The following is a 20,145-nucleotide window of genomic DNA, read 5'->3' as shown; positions in this document are numbered from 1 at the left end:
ACATCATGGTTTCATTCATGTGTAACCTTGTTCACTATGTGGAATTGTAGGAGATTTACAAAAGCAGTTCATTTTCTGGCCTCCGACTTACTCTGGAACTCTCTTTTTCGGAACCAATTTCTGAACAGTGATCTTATCCTGCACTAGTTTAGTCCATAGTGTTTATGCACTGCTTTCCCATGCAGAACTTTGTGTTGCTGCATATATGGCTTGTTTTTCTTCCCATTCAGGAGGATGCACTTCCCTCTTTGCCCATGGAAGAAGAGTCTGCCTGATGACGTGACCACTGCTTGCCAACTACCAGGCACTCAGGATGGCCAAATGCATTTCTGCTCCATAGCTTCTTCACCCTTTAAACCCCTCAGCCCGCTCCTGCTGCTGCTCTCACATGCTCAGGCTGCTGAATTCAGCATCCTGCTGGAACAAGGGGAGCCCCCGTGCAGGCTCCCCTGGCTGAGCCTCAGCCCCGGCTGCTCCCGGTTGAGGCAGGCAGGGAGGGACCAGCTTTCTGCACAATCACCAGCCCCCTGAGGAATTCAGCACTTGTCATAGAAAAGGCAAAAATATTCACCACATACTCTTCATGACAAGAAACTGGTGGTGTGATACAGGATGCTGAAATCCTCCTTTTTTTTTTTTTTTTTTTTGAAACTCTGAAATCTGTGCTCTGGATGTTATCCCCAGGCTCCCAGGAACTTTGAAGCTGGCCCTCACACCTCTATGGTGCTTCACAATACCTCTCCATATTTAGCTTGAAAGGATGTGCTTATTTCCCACCACCCTCATGACACAGGTGTATCTCACAAGACACCACAGAGTTGGGAATTTGACCTTCACAGCCCTGGGTTTCATATCCTGCTTTACCACAACAACAGGGAACAAACATGGGGATCTAAACCCTGTCTCCTTTGTACAAGCTAATCAATAAACTTTGGTAGCCTCACCTACTTAAGACAAGTCAAAAAATACAAAAGCAGAGATGTGACAGGTAACAGTCCCACCACCATGTACACATTCAAACACACAAACATTTAGGAATTGCGTTGCTCTGAATTCCCTCTCCCCCCACCCCAAAATAAATACTTATAAATTAACTTCCTGGGTCTGAGCCGCTCTTAAAATGATTTAAAGTTATTTAGAGTAAGTTTTTAAACTGTTTTAAAATGAGAAGTCAAAATGTTGTGGTATTGAAGAACTGTGGTGGAAAACTTCAACTTAAGGTTGAAGTTTGTATTCTATTTTTTGTTGGATTTGGCATAAATTCACATGTAGTCCAAGCTGTCTCCGAACATTTCAGATTTGCTAACTCACTTACCTGACATCAAACACATTTTTTAAATTTCACTTAGCCAAAAATTCATGCCACATTCACCTCTGCAATCAGCAGAGTTGACTGTGTCATTTCAGCAGGTTAAGAGGTGTCTTCACAGCTGAGCTGTTTGAGGCTTACAGGGACTATGGGGACAAATTCACTGCTGGTAGTACACAATTCATTTCCTGCCAGCTTTTTTAGGAATACTAATGATACATATAAATCTAAGAAAGGAGCTCCCTACTTCACAGCAGACCCAGTGGAAGTGCCAAGTTCAGGGGCTGGAGCAGATGACTTCCAAAGGTCTTTTCCAGGCTCCACCATGGATTCATGGGCACACTGGCAGTGCCAGACTTCTCTTCATGGTGTCCTGTGCTGCTGACAGCTCTCCTTCCAGTCCCCATTTCCAACATATCAAGGCATCATCTCAGGCTGAATAAAGTCCAATGTCTCTTCTAGCAATCCATGTTCTCACCTCCAAAAAGAATGTTTGAGGAAACACTCCTTAATTTTTCCCTAGAATGGATTCAACTAGAAGAGGTTGTTCAATGGTTTAATAAAAGAGCAGCAGGATTTCCCTGGGGTTTTGAGGGAAGCAATTTTTGGCAGTGGTGGCCATGCTCTATAATATTAGTTTGGCTAGGTTCCTATTATTTCAAGTTAGCATTTGGATTTTATTGTTGATTTTTTGATTTTTCAATCATACAAAGGCTTTTTTTTTTTTTTTTTTTTTTTTTAGTTTAGGCCTTCCCATGTTAAATGATCCCATACATAATGATCTTTATTTTTCTTGAATGTAAAGTTTTTAGTGGGTGTCAGATTGTCAGTACTGCAAAGTAAATTCTTCTATCTCCAGAAGGGAGCTACCAGAGATCGGATTTCTTCTCAGTTTCCTCAAACAGATGTGTCTCAAAGGTGACCTGAGGGAGCAGGGAATAAAGCAGCTCATTTTCCATGCTCATTCAAGTCCCTGCCCTTTCCACTGGTGCTGCCACTAGACTCCCAATTACAGTAGCACCAATTGTTCTGTGGCTTGTGTGATGTGGACACTGACTCATTTGTGGATGTGGAGTGCAGGGCACCCACAAGCCATCACACAGCGGTGATTTTTGCTAAGCCTGGACCTGAGCTGGATTCCAACCAGGAGCTCTGAAGTGAAAGGCTCCTTTCTGTACTCTGTTTCCAGCCCTCAGACACAGTACCCTGTACTCCTGATTGTCTTCGCTCTAGAATAAATTTCAGAGTAATTAAAAGGAACTAGTGATCAGGAAATCAAAGCATAAAGCAGGACATTTCAGAAAAAACATTAGCATTACAAACAAGCAGCCCAGCACCAGACACACCCAGCTGAGACTGGTAAATCCTGCTGGATTTAGAGATGTTGTAGAACTGCAAACTGATGCAGGAACTGCTGTGACTCCCTGACAGAATGCACATGTGCAAAACTCACTTGCACAGAGGTGCGATTTGAGGGTTGTTGTTAGAGAACTAAAGAATTCAATGTCCAGCTTCTCAATTTCACATTAAAAATCTGCTTCAAAAATGTGGATTGTCCTGTCTCTCTTTTCCTGAATGTAATTTTGTTAATATTAAGATCAAGTGAAGAAATTGTTTAGAGAAAACTAATGGTCATTTCAACAGCTTTTCTTGAGACGTACACTAAGTAGCTAGGTCAAATTATGGAACTGGGAGCCTCCTTCCAAAATACAGGTCATATATCATAACTGCCTTAGAGTTTAGTCTTGAGCCTGGAGTATTTTTCACCTGATCTGAAAATAAAAGTGGCAAGGAGAGATTACTGTTATTTGGTGGTGCTATTTGTGCTACAGAGAACAAGACAGGAGTGGCTCAAAGGCAATCAACAAAAGCTGTAACAGACATGGGGAACAGAGCAGACTGTAAAGATTCTGGACACTGTAAGCAAAAAAACCCACCTTATATTTGATTTGTCTGCGTTCAGTGAGGCAAGACATGAAGTATGCACTAGATAACTGCATATTTGCAAAATAGATAAATTAAATTTAGATATACTATTTCAAATAAAAGTAAAACAGAAAATAAATATTTTTTACTAAGAAATTGAATGTACAATAAAAATAAAAGGATATATCTATCTCTATTATCAGCTCCTTCACCAGTAGAAGTGACTTGAACTTACACTTGTAGAAGTGACACCTTGAACGCTGGTAGATCAGTCAAAATGGTCATTTTTGATATTACAACAATACTTTAAAGTGCTGTCACAGCTGTGAATCCATACAGTCCCAATCCTCCCAGTGAGCTCAGGTATACCTTGATTATGGCAGTAAAGATTATTTTTCTGCCTCCTAACTGCTGCCCAGGCTGCTATGAAGAATATGCACCACAAGGAACTGTGGGTTTCCGATTTGGGTGCTGGTGGGGGTTGAGCCCCAGGCTGGGAGCAGTGGCCCAGGTGTCCCAGTGCAGTGGGCACAGCAAAGCCACTCTCAGGGTGCTGGGGTTATCTCCTAACCAGGGCACCTTCTCCTCGTGCAATGGCCCACAAGATGCAGCTCTGTTTTGTCCATCTCACACAACCCTGGTTTATTTTTAACCCCCAAGCCAAAAGTGGACTCAGTGTGGAGCAGCCCAGGCCATGCACACAAGCCAAACTCAAGTTTAGTCAGAATGTTTTGTGTTCACCTTTCTCAGCTTCCAAGTTATCGGCTCCTCTGAGAAACAGAGCCTTTCCTTGTTCTCATTCATTAAGCACACATACATAGCAACTCTAAAGAAGTGTTACATGATGTTTTTAAAATAAACACTAATGCTTTTTTTTTGTATGTATTTTGGCTGAAAGTTATATTCTGTCTTCTCCTGCCCCCACCTCCAATTTCTGTGGGGAACTGATACCACCCATGTAATGTTGTTCACCTCAGGGCCGAGCCAGCCCGGTTTCCAACAATATTTGACAGACATTAGGGAAACCACATATCTTAATCTGAGTGGTTGCTGGACCACAGGGAGTCATGATTCAAGCTATATTCCCCAACAAATGCTGGTTTAAATTCAGTGCTGGGAAGGCATTGTTTTGCTGCAGCAGCCATGTGATGGGGTTTCCACCACATCTCAGGTTTTTTGATCCACAGTGACTTAGCCCTGTTCACAGTCAGTAAAAATGCATCCTCCATGTGAGCGTGTAGCTCTTTAATACATGGCCAACCCTGACCAGGAGGAATGGCTTACAGCTAACTTCTCCTTAAGTTTCAAAGCCCACAAAAATAAAACCAATGAAAAGGAAGCAGGGAAAGATGTAGTAATGTACAAATCTTCTACTTCATTACCTTCCCACTGAGTACTTCTGGAGCAGGCTAACAGCAAGGGAGAAAAAAATAGCCATAACCCCAGGCCTTTAAAAGTAATTGAAAACCCACACCCATTTAGACTTCCCACTGCATTACTGAGCTGCAATCATCTTGCTGCTGAGACTTAATTGTTAATAACATACCTAATGACCTGCAGAAAAAAAAAACAGATCTGGCATTAATTGCTGTACTTTTAATGGGAAGTGCTAAGTGCCCAGGTAGCACAGTCTCATCTTGTAGTTTAGAAATTTGAGTGGGAAACTGTCCACTATGACTAATGTTGACTTGGACCAAAGCATTTATTTATTTAAGAACTTTATTGCTCACAGTTAAGTATGTGATTAGTGAAGAGCAAAAGTAACACACTAATCAGGGGCTGAAAGACTTCTGAAGGAAATTGATTCTGTTCGCAAGGAAATGTGCTTTTTATTAGAGATGATTTGTTGGAATGCAAAGAAGTAATAAAACAAATAAATGTATATAAACAGCAAAAGAAACCTGCAGTATATATTTGAGACAGAGGCAATAAATAATTAGAAACCTGTCACTTATTATGTAAGCATCCCACTGAGGAGGTATTTCAAAGATTTAGCAGTACACAACGAAGTGACTGATACTCAGCTTCAGGGATAGGCACACAGTATATAGCTGTACAAAGGACAAATCTGCCTCATTCTACCTCACAGCCTCAGGATCCTGTCTGTATGCTTTTATTCAGTATACTGAGATCCTGGAAACAGCTTGTTTTCATTTTCCTGCCAGCTTACCTGTACCCACAGTAAGTTCAGTAGCCCCCCTATCTCTGCTCCTGGGGCTGTCACTCTTAGGACAGGCCATGCCTTTCTGTGTCTTCATACAGTACCAAATGCAGTGTGACCACTCCATAAAGCTGTGGTGCAAGCACAGTTTAGGGAGCCACAGCTGCCTCTGTTGATTATCATTTTGGTCTGATCATTTTGGGTACTCTGATTTTGCTCTAAGGAATATCTGGGCATCACTGACTTCTCCTGTTACTGTGTGTTCTTACACTTCTGCTGCATGTCTGAAATGGAATAATCTCTTCCAAGACATAATACAGAAACTGGATGTTTATTTTAATACAATGAGGATATTTAATGCCAACATTAAATACTCATGTTCATTTAGTCCAACCTCCTGTTCTTAAGCAGCCTCCAGCATTTTGCTTGGTAAACTCCAAAAGCATCCCTGTCCCAGAAGGGATTGTCTAGGTGTTTTCCTGAACTGGTCCCTTATATTTTCCATTAATTTCATTTTCAGGTGAAACACACTTTAAATCGGTGCGATCCTTTTTAATTGCTAAATTTTGTAAAGGCTGAATAATTTATCTTAGAAAGTGCAATGCATACCTGATCCTTTCAGGAATAAGCAGGTACCTCCTTTTAGATTTTTCATATTATTTTCTTGGGCCTGAGGTTACACACAAGAAAGTAGGAATGATTCCAACTAAGCAGCTCCCTGGGGTTGGCTGGCTGCCTCTACTAATTCCTGTGAATTCACCTCAGTTCAAAAGACTGCAATCTTTCACTGGCCCCTTCGGTGTTAGAGGAACTGCAGCAGGCAGATCCTTCTTTGATGCTAAGCACCAAGGGGACCACTCTTCACCCAGCAAACTCATCAGCCTCATTAACATCACAGCAACTGGTTTCCCACTATTTACCTAGACGTTAAAGCAAAGGGAACTGCTTTTAGGAAGAACAAGACAGTACATTTGGGAAGGTCTTTAAAGGCAAATGGCAGCTTGTTCCCTTTATCTCTGCTATCAGACCGTATCAAAGGAGACCAGTTGCACTTACTGTGAACCACTGTGCTATCTCTGGCGTTTCAAAACAAAAGGAAAGCAGGTTAAAAAACAAGACTTGGCAATAAAATTGTAGGCCTAGATTCTTTGCTCCCTCTCCACAGCAAACACAATCTTTTCTTTAGGAGCTCTTCCAAGAGAGCTTTATGCAATCTCACGTAGCAACAAATTAATTTGCACTTCTCTTTTCAGTTTCTTTCAAAAATTCCATATTTAGTTTTTCTTCCCCGCAGAATCCACAAGCTCCTTCTCTTCCACAAGCTTCCCTCAGGACTTCCTCGGAGTCTGCAGAAATGGGGCTGTGGAACAACATCTCAGTGCAGCCCGTTCCCTTAGCACTCGCGTGTGTTCCCTTAGCGCTCGTGCCAAGCCGAGTGACCACCACTCCCTCCTCTTCCTCTCAGCCCTGCAGAGCCAAGTCTGCTCCCAGGCACTATGGCTTTCTTCTGCCTCATGCATCAGCCACGGATTTGCTTGCTTTTGCATCTCCAAGAGCTTTGCCCAAGGGGTGGGAAGGTTTATGCTTTTGGATGGAAACTGCCGAATCTGGCAATTTCAGCCAGGCAAAAGTTGGCAGCCAGCTTTGGGGTCTCTGGGGGTTTCTTTGATTGTAGGTGATGGGATTTGGACCAAGGCTTTTTCTATAACGAATTACATCATCATTATCACCACCATTATTATTATATTATTATTTCTCTGCTGTTGGACAAAAAAAAAAAAAAAAAAAAAAAAAAAAAAAAAGATTTCTGATATGTTTCCCTGCAGCAGCATGGAAGACCTCACCATCTGATATTTTTGGGGGCAGCATCAAACTTAAAACCAGAATAACAGTAGAGGATTACCTGATAAATTCAAATTTGGTAGATAATAATTATTTCCAATATTTTAGATATGATTGAGCAAAACTACTTGCTAAATCTCAGTCCTGCAAGCCGTGTTGGGGAACAGCAGTGTCAACTTTTTGCCATGTGACTGCTGAGGAGGGAAAGGTGCCTGACCTCAAGTGCCATGCCAAGATTACCTCTTCCTCTGACTCTTCATCTGAGCTCAATTCTGAATTTGGTCAGCTGTGCTAGCAGACAGAAGAATGAGAAAACCAATGCTGGTCACCAGAGACAGCTCTGCAGATACTTTCAAATAGAGAAGTTAAAAAAAGATTTTTTTTTTTTTTTTTTTTTGGCAGGTAAGAAAGTTTGCCTGGTCTCTTATGGAACATGGAAAAAACCTACTAGTAACTAGACACAATGGTATAAAATTAGTAAGTCTGTCCAAGGTCACAGGCACAAAGTGAGCCTAGGGAGGTGTTCTATAAAGGCATTTGGAAGGGAAGATTTCAAATTGGTACTGGTTTTCTCTGTTGAGCACATCGCACTTAACCTCACCGTAAACTCGTGGCTGTTCTCTCATCTTGCCTTTTCTCCATACTGCTAGGTTTGTGAATAACATTTTTTAAGAGGATTTCCAAATGATTGTTAAAACATAGAAAAATGCACTATAGGGATCTGAACCTGAGTAAAACACCGTTATCTTCTAACATCCAAAGCTAATAGTATAAAAAATACCTACATACACTTAATGGTATAATTCATTTTTATAACCTATTACTTTTAAAATCAATAGGAAATGAGTTAAGCTAAGCATTTTGTCAGATCACAGGAGCTACAAAATCTTCCTATGATTGCATCAGGAAGGGATGGAAGTGCTTGGTGGAAGGCCAAAGAAAGTCCAAATACATTTTCAACTTCTCAGCAATGGCAAATCAGAGAAAGGTCAAGAAAGCTGTGATAAATGAGCCTGATTCAAAACTGTACCCCCTGAATGCTTAGCTGGAGAATGCCAAGTGCAGCAACAGCCAGTGGCATTTTTAGTAAAGTCAAAGCTGTTATGTATGTTAGCACCAATGAAGGTGTAGCACTGTGGGCACCTTGGATAACAGCTCTTTTCAATGTATGAGCATCTCAGGGACCAGTCTGTGCAAGCCCATCTTCACTGAAAGGTGCACTTGTGCTAACAAATGCATTGCTTGGCAGAAGTGGGGACCACCATCCTCAACACACCTCTGACACTGAATTTTGAGCTCCCTCACATTAGGTACAGATTGTCTTTGACATAAGATGTTGAAACAGAAGTATTTATGGTATGAAAATAAAGATCCTCTTGAGCCAATTTGTATTTCTCTATGGGGACACAACCACTTCCCAGCAACACAAGCTCCTCCAGGCTTTGAGGGCTGAATCTGCTGTGACATGAAGTGAGAGATTGTGACCAGAAAGGCAACAGCCTAATTTTCTGTGTGAAGAACACCTTGAATTTGGAGACAGAAGTTGTGCCAATGCTTAGACTTCCCAGACATTACCCTTGCTCTTGGGCCTATGCTTACCTGTCCCAGCTCCTCCCACCCCTCTCCATTACTGGAGGGCTTTGTTGTGCTCAGGTTCCTCTGTTAATCTCAGGAACCCAGCAGGAGGCAATTGGCTTTGGCTCCTATTACATTTATCCTCTTACCATTGTTTTGCTAGGATAATCTAAAATGCAATTAAAGTCAATGTTTTTCCAGTGTTTTTTTATGAAAAGAAGTACTTTTATCAAGACATTGCCAGGATTTTATAAGCAAATGTAAAATTTTCCAGTATCAATCATTTCCCAAGGCAAAGGCAAGCTGAGTTATCTACTGCTATTATAGGAATAAATTGTGTTACTACATCAAGAGCTTGGGGTATGAGAAGCCATATATCAAGAGAAGTATATTAAAGAAACTTCAGGCAGGTTTATTTGTTTTCCTACAAACATAAATATGTTTACTAGTCTGCACTCTGCTCAAGCCACTATTTACACAGCAACTCTGTAAGAGCAGCTTAACAGCCTGAGGAGAACATTATAAAGGCTTTACCCTTTCTGTATCAAGGGAGGAATATTCCCTCCATCCTGCAATACATTTGGTTTTTAGCCATATTTTTGAAAAGAGAAAACTGTTCAGGTTGCTAAGGTGTTGTCTCTATCACCCTTTAGTAGGAGCTGCTAGTGAGACTTCTTGAAGGAACAAGGGACCAGTCTGGGTGAAAACATGCCTGGTGTTATTTGATGGTGCTGAAAGAGCAAGTACAACAACACAGTTTCAGTTTTCAGTTTTCAGCTGAGAATTCAAATGCAGCCCTTCCCTTCACTTCCCGTGGACCTGTGCATTCCCAGCTTGCTTCAAACTCTTGCTGAAGTCAAGGGACCACTGAATATACACAAGAATTGCTGTTCTCTGGCTCTACCTCAAAGGCTTGCTTAAAAACCCTGCCCAGAAAGGCTGGCCTCTGCAGAATCCCAGCAGGCATCCCTCTGAAAATACCAACACCACCATTTGCAAACATGCTTCAAAATTCCTCTGCCCAGCAAAACCCCAGAAGACACTCCTCCATTCCACAGACTCAATATTTGAACTTAGATTTTTGGTTTTATTTCACCTGTCCCAAGGACTCATCTCCAAGCTACTGAAACAAAGAGTAGTGGTTTGTAACATGGCAAATGTAAGAAAAATCACACTCCTTTTTTTCCAGCAGGTTCAACGGCTTTTACTCTCATTAGAAGAAAATAATCAAACCAGGGCACTTTTAAAAGGTCCAAGAGTGTGGATGCAAGCACAGAAAAATTAAACTCTTTAATATTTGGGATAGGGCTGTCATTTCATTGCAATTCTGTTTAGCACTCGGGGTAAAGGCTATCTGACCATAATCAGTGTGACTGAATGCTTGAGCTCAGTAATATGGCATTAATGTGCCATAGTGGAGAATAGATATACACATATAGTCTTTCTCTGATTCTCTTTAAAAACAATTCCTATTGAATTACAGCTTTCAGCATGATTTATCAACAGATTATTGTTTATGGAAGAATGCTACCTTCCTGCTCAAACTATTCCAAGGCTGAGTCATATCCTGGTAATTCATTAATACATAACATGATTCCAGTCCAGTAAAGTAATTTCTGCACTATACAAGTCATAAATCCTACAACATCAACTGAAAAATATATCTCAAATTCTCTTTCTAAACACTAACGGAACGTTTTGCTTGGCTTCCCACACACATCATCAAGAAGAGGGGGCCAGACAGAGCTGCAAAAAGCAATTTGATAGCAGTGTACTTTATAGAGTTTAACAGTATAAGAGCTACCATACTGAATGAGACCTGAGGTCAAACTAATCTACTCTCTAACTTACAACAGTAGCCTGTGTCAGAAGCTTCATGGGAAAATAGAAGTGAAATAATCTGTCCCATCTGCCCTCTCTACATTAGGTCTCATTCTATTAGAAAGTGATTTAAAGCCTAGATTGTGAGGTTTAATATGCCTTCCAAGAGGCAGCAGCCAGAGAACATTCCCCTTTAACTTATGAAAATGCTGCTTCAGAGGGGAGAACTGGAGGTGGTGGAGGGATGTGTTTGTTTTCATGTTTCAGCAGACTTAATTGCTACAACCAACACTGCAGATACTATCACTTGGCAAACAAACTTGTACTGGCTAGAGCTGTTTTTACTTCATACCTGGGGCATTTATTGTTTCTGCGTATGATCTTACAACCCTTTTTTCTCACAGAGGCAGACTGTACCAATATTCACAGTCTTACTGGCACCCAGTGTAACAGAAAGGATTTGAGAAGTATTCCTTTCATTGACAGTGTAACATGTTGCTTACCCAGTGGAGTATTTTTTAATCTTGATGCAAGAAGCAATATGGTGCTTGTCATAAGCGAGATATTTTTGTAAGGCTCAGTGGTGCAGAATGCCAGAGAGAAAATCTGCATAGTGAGTGAACATCATCAGTGACAGGGAAATCATCCTGAGTTTTCTTTCTCTGAGCTAGTCTGATTTCCACAAGCAGCTCCCAGTATCTCCTCCAGAGCATCAATGCCTGGTTCTTGAGCTACACTGCCCTGGCAGCTGAACCAGCACTGTTGCCTGTGTATGAAGAGTTCCCACAATTAAAACACACTTGGGCCAGACTCAGCTGGACTGGATACAAATCAGCCTGCAACAAGCCAATGTATTTTATATGTTAGGGCACATCTGTCTGAAGGGGATGGGTATATGAGTCCATTTGCTTTTCTGTGTATTTAACAGGGGAAGAAAAGGAAAGAGAGGGGGTAGACCAACAATGAAACTTTCCACCCCTTTTCACTGAAAAGTTGGCCAAACCATGTTGATAAACTGAATCTGACGGGCCAGATGCTCCAGCCCTGTCTTCTATGATCTGATGTGTTTTGTTATCTTAGATGAGTGATTGTGTCCTGTATAAATCAATGCAAGGGGTGCATCCTAATTCTGGGCCCTTCTTCAGGTTATATGACAGGGGCAAAGCCCGTTGCTTTGTTGGGTTATATGACCAAATGTGAGTGACAGGTCACTGTCATGTAACCCACGGGTGCAAACCTCCTTGGCTATTTTTTATTTTCCAATTTGGTTACTCTGTCAAAGATGGCTGGAGATTCAGTGCTGCTGGTGTGGATGCACTGATTTATTTGGGATTAAACTGGTCCTGTACATCCACATTTATCATCAATGGTTCCATACAGAAGAGTATAATGAAATCTTTGTAGCTAATCTTTAGGGGCTTCTTTAGGCCAAAAATAATTCCCACAAACACCTTCTATCTGTCTTTCCCTGTATGATTAATCCCTCATTTCATACTCATTTTCAAAACAGAGATACCGTGCTGGGGGATCCAACTCTTACCCCGGGCAGGCAAATAATGCATATTTTGTACAATAAATTAGAAAATGGACATTATGAGAAGTGATTACCTACCCAGTTAATAGGGAAATGTTTCAAGACCAGGCCTGCAGGATCCTTGGATCACAGACAGCTGCTGTGTTTGTCAAGGTGCTATTTTTCTCTCTCTCATTCTGGGATGAAAGAAGGCTTCTCCTGACACTAGGCACTGGAAGCCCTATGTAAAGCATCCCTCTACTGACAGATATGTAGAGATATAAAACAAAAAACCAAACAAAAAAAAAACAGGAAACAAAAAATCCAGAGCTGGACAAGGTTTGAGGTGTATTGCAGGAAATGCTGCCAGAGTTACTAAGGAAATTACTTCAATATCTGCTCATTGCTCTAGGCTATTACTCTCAGTTGCTCCACTCCATGAGCATCAAGTCTTGAGGAACACTTGTCTGGAAGTGAGTCTGAGGAGAGAGGAAGGGGGGTACAGTGGGGCATAAGAAGCACATTTGTTTTCAAAGAAAGAAAAGTACAAATAGCAAATGTGATGGTGTTAATGCTCATGCCATGTAGTGAGAGGGAAAACCACCTCAAATCAACTCTCCTTGGACCTCTACTGGAGAGCTTTGTAGCTATCCAAATATAGCAAAAAGTGTCCATAGAAAATCACTAGAGGGAAAATTCAGTTATTCATGAAGCAATGGGGCAAATTCTGCTTGGGATTTCCTATTGTAGCAACATGCATCCCTGAATCTCCTTTGGACAGACACCAGCAATATCAACAGCAGAGTGTTAGACCCTGTGTTCCAGTGCCTGGCTACAAAAGGGTCAATTACATTTAAAATCTGGTAGGAAGGCAGTAAAGAATAACCAACAGTCAAACAGGCAATACTTCAAAGCAAATAAAAAATGCTGTCATCCATGGCTCTAAAGAAGACCCAAAAAAGCCAGGTGGCCCATGGAGGTATTCCACATGCCCTGGAGGTACTGTTCCCTGGGGGACAGTCATCTCCTTTCACACAGTGGCTCTATCAATTCAAATGGTTGGTGAGAAAGCAACTTGAGTAGACTTTATCATGTCTGTGATATCAACAAACCCTACTTAAAGCCTACTCTGGAGGCTGTAAGTGGACCAGAATGATGCAAATGCCTTGAGCTTTTGCCCCCTGCAGAAGTTTAAATTCCTCAGTGTAGGAGGATTTGTCTCTATTTTGAACTGAAGTGGTGAGGGGTAGAGGGTGAGTGTGGATTTAGCAGCCCAAAATATTACACATTGATCACTGGGTGTTCCCACTAAAAGCACTTTCTTTTTCCTTTTTTCTTTCTATCTCTACCACTCCCCCTAGAGATTTGTAACAAATGTGTGTGCTGTCTTTCGCTGTCTTGCTTTGCAAAAAGCAATGCCTAGAGCAGGAAGAGAAAATTATTTACGATAGAATTTCACGCATTTTTCTGGGTGCTTAATGAAGCTTGAACTTGAGCAGAGCAGAGAGACTGCTTATTGTTGATTTTTTTTCGAGATCACTGCACAACAAACAGAAACTGAATAAGCAATTAAGTTAACTGGCTCTAAAACTCATACTGGCTGAGGATTAAGGTAATTATGTCTGAGCTTACACACATTCATTGCAGCGTTATTTCACTGCAGCAAGTCTTGCCTGCTTGCTTGTTGCTGATGTCATTCTAGAACTGATCTGAGTTGTTGTCCTTCTATTAATTATCAAAAAGGTTACAAACACAAGCTCTCCTTGCTATAAATATAGCTATGTTATTTTTACTACACGTTCAAAAGAGATGCAGACCTCTTTTTGCTAGGTTTATACAAATAGATCCAACTGTTTCTTCCTGCTCCACAGTATTTACAATACCTAAGACTTAAGGGATCAATTAAAGTAATACACAATAGATAGGTTTGGTATTGTTATACAGTGATTTCTCTGTCAAAGTGGGGGAAAAAAATCTATTTTTAAGTCTGAGTGAAAAAAGAGACTCTGGGAAAACAGTATCAGTCTCCACAATATTACTGGCAGGGCAGTATGGATTCTTCACCTTCTGGGTTACAAAGAAGTTTTCCTTTTAGTGGTTGGAATGCAGGGGAGGGAAAAGGAAGAGAACCCCCCACATTCTCCTGGTCTAACAAGGAGCCACAGCGTGAGAACCACTCCCTAGCAGAAGTAATCTGTGACTGACAATGGTTTTCTTTGCAGCCAGGGCTAAAAATGGTTTATCTGTAAACAGACAAATGCAGAACATTTTAAGGCCCTTTCCAAAACCAAGGGCTGCTTATACAGGCATTCAACATGCAGGGCGGCACAAGAGAGCACCAAGCTTCGGAGCTCCTGAAAAAATCAAGGAATTCTCATATCAGGATATGAGCACAAACACAAGAGAAAAAGAATACCTTGTTATGGGCAAATGAGCAGGGGCAGATTTACCAAAATTGAAGATTTGTTCTCTGGGCAGTTCAGGCATATATATATGTGTGATCTTAGGCAAGCTGCTATATTTGGCTTCACCCTTCCTGCCTAAAAACTGAAAGAGAAATACTTTCTCTTCACAGAGAGCATGAATGTGGGGAAGGCACTTGGTATGACCGGGGTGGGAGCTCTGCAAACAACCAGAACAAAGTCTGTGACTTATACAATTTCCCTGTAATCTCAAAGTCAGCTCTGAGGTCTACAATGAAAGGACATAAAGAAAATTAGGTGACGTGGGACAACTTCAGAATTTCACTAGGAATATGAAGGAACATTTTATATTGAAATGTGTAGAATTGCCTTGTGCTGATATTAATGATGCATGTGTTTGGAGGTGAATGCTCTATACACTAGGGAGGCCACCTGAACTAAATAGGACCCAGTCCTAAAACAAGGCAGACTCCTAAGGTCCTAAATGAGTGTTTTGTAAACATGTTGATTAGTAACTGAAAGAAATCTTTATTTAAAAAAATGAAAACCAGAAGAGAAGGGCAATGTTGACAGAAAGATCATAAATCATGGAAACTCTATTATGAATCAAAACAACAGATGCAACATGAACAACAGCATCTTTTATAAACAGAAATTAGACTGTTTCACTCTTTGGAAAGGCTAATATGCCTAAAATAAATTTCCCTGAATCGGTCATTAATGTTTTACGGTCAGTGTTGACCGGCTGTTACAAAAAACCAAAATGTGGATGATTTATATCCCAGAAGAGTCACTAACCCCAAACCATATTTTCCTGATGGACCTGACATTAAGAACTATAACCACTTCCCCTGACTATATTCTTCTCACAGGGGAAGAAGCAAAGTGCAGGTGATTCATACATCAGCGATTTCTTGCTCTGCATTCACTTTCCTTCTCTCTTTATTAGCAGGCTAATACTGACTGCATGAGTCACCAATTATCACCTTAAGCACCAGACAGGAACTAAATTATCACAGTGATCTCTCCACAAAGCAGGCATCACACCATGTTTGCTGGGGCCCAAATACCTCAGGCTTTAAACAGGAAATGACTTTGTCCTCCCCATTTTATGGAGAACCAGAGTTTCTGGGATGGAGGAACTTATCCAGCCCAAAAACACTCTGGGCTTGCACTAATCTATCTTTTACAGCAACAGATAAGCTATAGTTTATCAATCAGTGTATCATGTAGAGGCAAGATGGATTGCCTGCCCTTCCTCACTGACAATGGGAAAAGCAGGATGCCCAGACCATGGTTATACTTCCATGTCTGATCACATGACAGGGAGAAGATCAGCTCCTGCTTTAGTTCTTGCATGGTGTGTATTGTTACCAGTGGCTCTGTCGTTCTGGAGCTCTGGCACGTGAAGAAACAAAACTCACATGAATATCATTTACAGAGCTGCTTCTAGACTCTCACTATCATCACAGAAACCTGATTATTTACAGGGAGCTTTTACAGCCGACTATTAATCCTCTGCATAATGAACAAATAAATTCTGCACCGGCTCTTGCCTAACTTTTCTCGAGTTTTTCCATGGTGTAATAACAATGAGTTCAATGGTGAAACCTCTGACTGATACCACAGTGAAAGTATGTCATACACACATGAAATTCATGAACAAGGTCTTCCCAACCATTTCTAAATACATCATGAAGGGAACGTTTCTTTGTAATATTCTGTCTCTGTTTTTAGCAGGTAAATCAAAACCTGGCAACTTCCCCATGTCTGACATGATCCTACAGTGTTATTTCTGCTGAATCATGTGGCATGAGCTGTGCTAATTTCAGCTCTTCCCATCCCATCCAGCTTAAAACCAACGTTTCACTAACTCCTTTGTGTCTAATCACAGAGTAAGGGTGGAGGTGGCTTCTCAAATGATGGATTGGAGTACCAATGAGAAGCAATGGAAAAATTCTGAATGACACATATATTTTCAGACTGTGGTTTCTCCTTTGTGGATAAACAAAAAGATCTAAAATAATAATGCTGTTTTGGACTTAATAACTTTTACTTATTCAACACCCATGCAAATAATAATGTATTAATAAAATGGCATTTTCTGTGCAAAATTTTAATTGAATACGTCATCCTTCCCTTTCTCTCTCTATTGATGCATGCTCATCTTTCTAGCCTTTTCTATGAGTTTTTTAAAAAGTAAAGGTACAGCGTTTAAATGTCATTTCTCCAAAGGTACATGGTCAGTACTTGGAAATTATTATGCACCTAATTAGCCACAGAATACGTAACATCAGATGACTTAGGTAACAAATCATGACATGCACAGCAAACAATATAAAACATGCTTCATTTGAATTCCCACAAAATACCACCATTATCCCTTCATAAATAGTTTCTCTCAGGCAAAGGTGAGCTCACAAATGAAACCGATTTTTTTTAGTTCAAATCTTGCAAATGCTGCATTACAGTCAATTACTCCGGATGACTCTGGTCTAAATAAGATAAGCCTCTGTCCCATTCAGATCATAACAAATGAGAGGATTTGAAAATAAGACTCTCTGCCTGAGGCTATTCCACTACACTACTTGGATTTTTACACTTCAACAGGATACTGGCATTCCTACTACTAAAAACATTGAAACATGACATCTCCAATAATCTTCTAATCCCACCTCAGAAAACAGAAATCTCACAGGTGTTTTCTAATCTTACTTCTTATGACAGTACAATTAAAACCTGCAGTACAAATTACTTAAGTATAAAAACAACAACAAAAAAATCCACTGGAAATAACATTCTCATTATATGATGAGTAAGGTTAATGAGGTATTACCTTGGCAGGTCCTTTCATCTGTGAGCAGTTTATAGCCTTTCTGGCAGCTGCACTCAAAGCTGCCAACCGTGTTTCGGCAGAAATGGTCACAGCCACCATTGTTTACCAAACACTCATCAATATCTGCAAAGAATGAACAGCAAAGATTTAGTTCATGATAGCAAAAAATTCATTTGTGACAGCAATTCAGTCGTTTAGGGCAGGAATACAGGAATGCTCAGATCCCCAAGGAGGCTGCTGTCCCTGTCAGGAACCAGGCTGGTCAGATGTGTCCCTTTCCAGACCTATCTCACAAGGCTTACAAGGAGAGCTATGGGCTGAGTTGTTCAGGAGATAGAGGTGTTTCTTAGAACTGGAAGCAACAGATGACCCAAGCTGAGGTACTCTGGTGTTAGGGAGCATTCAGGGAAGCTTCTCTGTTGATGGAGTGCTCTGCCTGACAGCAGACTTCAGCCTGGGAATCACATGAGTCGTTTTACCATGCATAGGAGCTAACAAAACATAAGAACACACAAAAAATTGAAGTAATAACAAACATGAAGTAAAAGATACTTGAATTCTGAAGAAATACTTCCATCATCCTTGCACAAACAAATGCAAGGATACATTTTCACAGAATTAACATTATATGTTACTTCGCTCATTATTCAGTGACACAGAGCGTCACCCATTTTCATGTATCAAACTTCTCTCACTTGGTGTAGCAGAAAAGGAACTAACTCTGTGTGCATGTGAAATGTTTCTTCTTCAGTTATTCTGAAGACAGAGCACCTATTGCCTTTATTTGAAATCCATATATATATATATATATATAGGCATGTGTATGTATGAAGGACAGATCAATGGCTCTTACTTCAAACAGTGATTATGAAGTGGACTGATGAACTTGATAAGGCCTCTGTTCTGAATTTCATACTGATGATTCTACTTCCCACTCCTTTTAACTTCTCCCAAAGGTGCTGAAGATCTGGAATGACCAATCCCTTTTCCAATCCATAAAGGTTGTGAAGTAAGTATACAACAGGCCACAAAACCTCATTTGAAATACAGGGTATCTTTCCATCCTCCCCCAATTATAAAACCATGGATCTATGTTTATTTGAAAAAGAGGAAAGAAAGTACTTTTATTATATTTCAGGAGAAGAACAGTGCCAAAAATTAGCTCTTTTTATGACTGCATACAGTGAAGAAATAATATGACATTGAGCCTTGGCTTCCCACTTCTGGAACTGAAAACAAGATCTTTCAGGGAACTAAATGGAGAGCAATGTTTCCTTTTGAAAAGCTTCTTGATATAAGATCTTTGAAACTTTGAGGTAACAGCTGGCCATTTAAAGAGCAAATCTTGCAAGATGCAAATACAGAGGCCTAGGTCTATTTCATGAAGATGGGAATTTATCAAAACCAGCAAGATGATAGTGAATGAAGGGCATGCTTTAATAATTTTTGAATTTAGGAGGATTCTTAGTGAAAGTCATTCATTAATTTTTGGAAACATTTAATTCCAACATGGGAAAGTGGCATGGTGCTTACCACATTTCTGCATGTAAAATATAAACAGCAGCAAGAGGAGTGAGGTGGTAAATCTAAAAATTTGAACAGCTGAGAGGCAAATTCAGCCATCATTTCTAAAGGGCACTTTGTTGCACACACACTGACAGAAATATGTCCAGGGCTCAAATAAGCAAGATCAATGTATATTGTTATAAAGGTTTTCTTATGAGTTGTACTTTTGCAAAGGAGATGGGAAATTTGTTCTCAGACCCTCTGAACTAATATTGCTGCTTATTACTTTTGTGTCTGGTTCTGCAGAGGAACTAATACTACTGCTTATTACTTTTGTGTCTGGTTCTGCAGAGGAGTGGCTTTTGCTTTCAGCCCAATTAAAAGAATGAGGGTAAATTGTAGGCAGCAGCTGTGGAACGCCCTGAGTGCTTTGTGCAAAGCCAGCTCAAATCTTTGTGTCTCGGGTAACAAAGTTCTCAAAGTGCCCCAAAATCAGGAGTCTGTTTGTTGTCTGGGGTGCTCCAGTTCTGGCATTTGGCTGGGCAACAACAGATAACCCTGGGCTCCCAACCTGATAGATCTGGTGAAGAACACACTGAGGGTCACTCTTTGTAACACCATGAGACTGGAGGCAGCCAGCAAGCCTTTTGGTTTCAGCTGTGAACATATGCACAAGTCAAGACTGGCAGTGAAAATATAAGAATTTTTGGCCCAATTCCTGCAGCCTGGCATTTCCTTTTGTACAAGTGATTCCTTCCAGCTCCCTAATGTACAACTGGGGCTGTGGTGTGGGTATTAGGATGGACTACCACAAAAGGTCCCATCCTTTAGCAGAGCACAGGTGTACCTAACTACAGTTTAGCTTGCCCTGACAAAACTGTGGGACAAATGGAATTGTGAATTAAAATTACTAATATGCTATGCATCGTAAACACACAGAACAGCCATCCATCATGAAGAAAGTATCTTTTACCCGTGATAAGAACAACATGACCTTTGGGCTACTCTGCTGCCTGAGACTGCTTGAAGTAGAAATTACTTGCAGCCTGTCAAACACCATTCTGAAGTAACGACTGATGTTTTAAATGATGGCCCCTGGATTTCACATGTTAAATTCCAAGTTCCAGTCTCTTTTCTGCGTCTCTCATGACCATAAGGGGCAAAAATGAAACCCTGCTGGCATCACAGTGCAGAATTTAGGCTGTTAACAACTGTAATTCCACTGACAATGCA

At 40.7% G+C, this 20,145-nt stretch overlaps 1 protein-coding gene across 7 annotated transcripts in view; it reads right to left on the bottom strand.

Annotated features, from left to right (window-relative positions):
- SCUBE1 (signal peptide, CUB domain and EGF like domain containing 1) overlaps nucleotides 1-20,145 on the bottom strand; it is a 222,588-nt gene that overhangs the window by 26,278 nt on the left and 176,165 nt on the right. For all 7 annotated transcript variants that reach the window (XM_068190668.1, XM_068190666.1, XM_068190671.1 and 4 more), the window contains one exon: nucleotides 17,407-17,529. In XM_068190668.1, the coding sequence (XP_068046769.1) occupies nucleotides 17,407-17,529 (123 nt within the window). The remainder of the gene's footprint in view (nucleotides 1-17,406; nucleotides 17,530-20,145) is intronic.

This window comes from Anomalospiza imberbis, chromosome 5 (genome assembly GCF_031753505.1).
Source record: "Anomalospiza imberbis isolate Cuckoo-Finch-1a 21T00152 chromosome 5, ASM3175350v1, whole genome shotgun sequence".
Classification (NCBI taxonomy): domain Eukaryota; kingdom Metazoa; phylum Chordata; class Aves; order Passeriformes; family Viduidae; genus Anomalospiza; species Anomalospiza imberbis.
The sequence above is the reverse complement of the archived record's forward strand: the minus strand, read 5'-3'. Positions and strand labels throughout refer to the sequence as shown.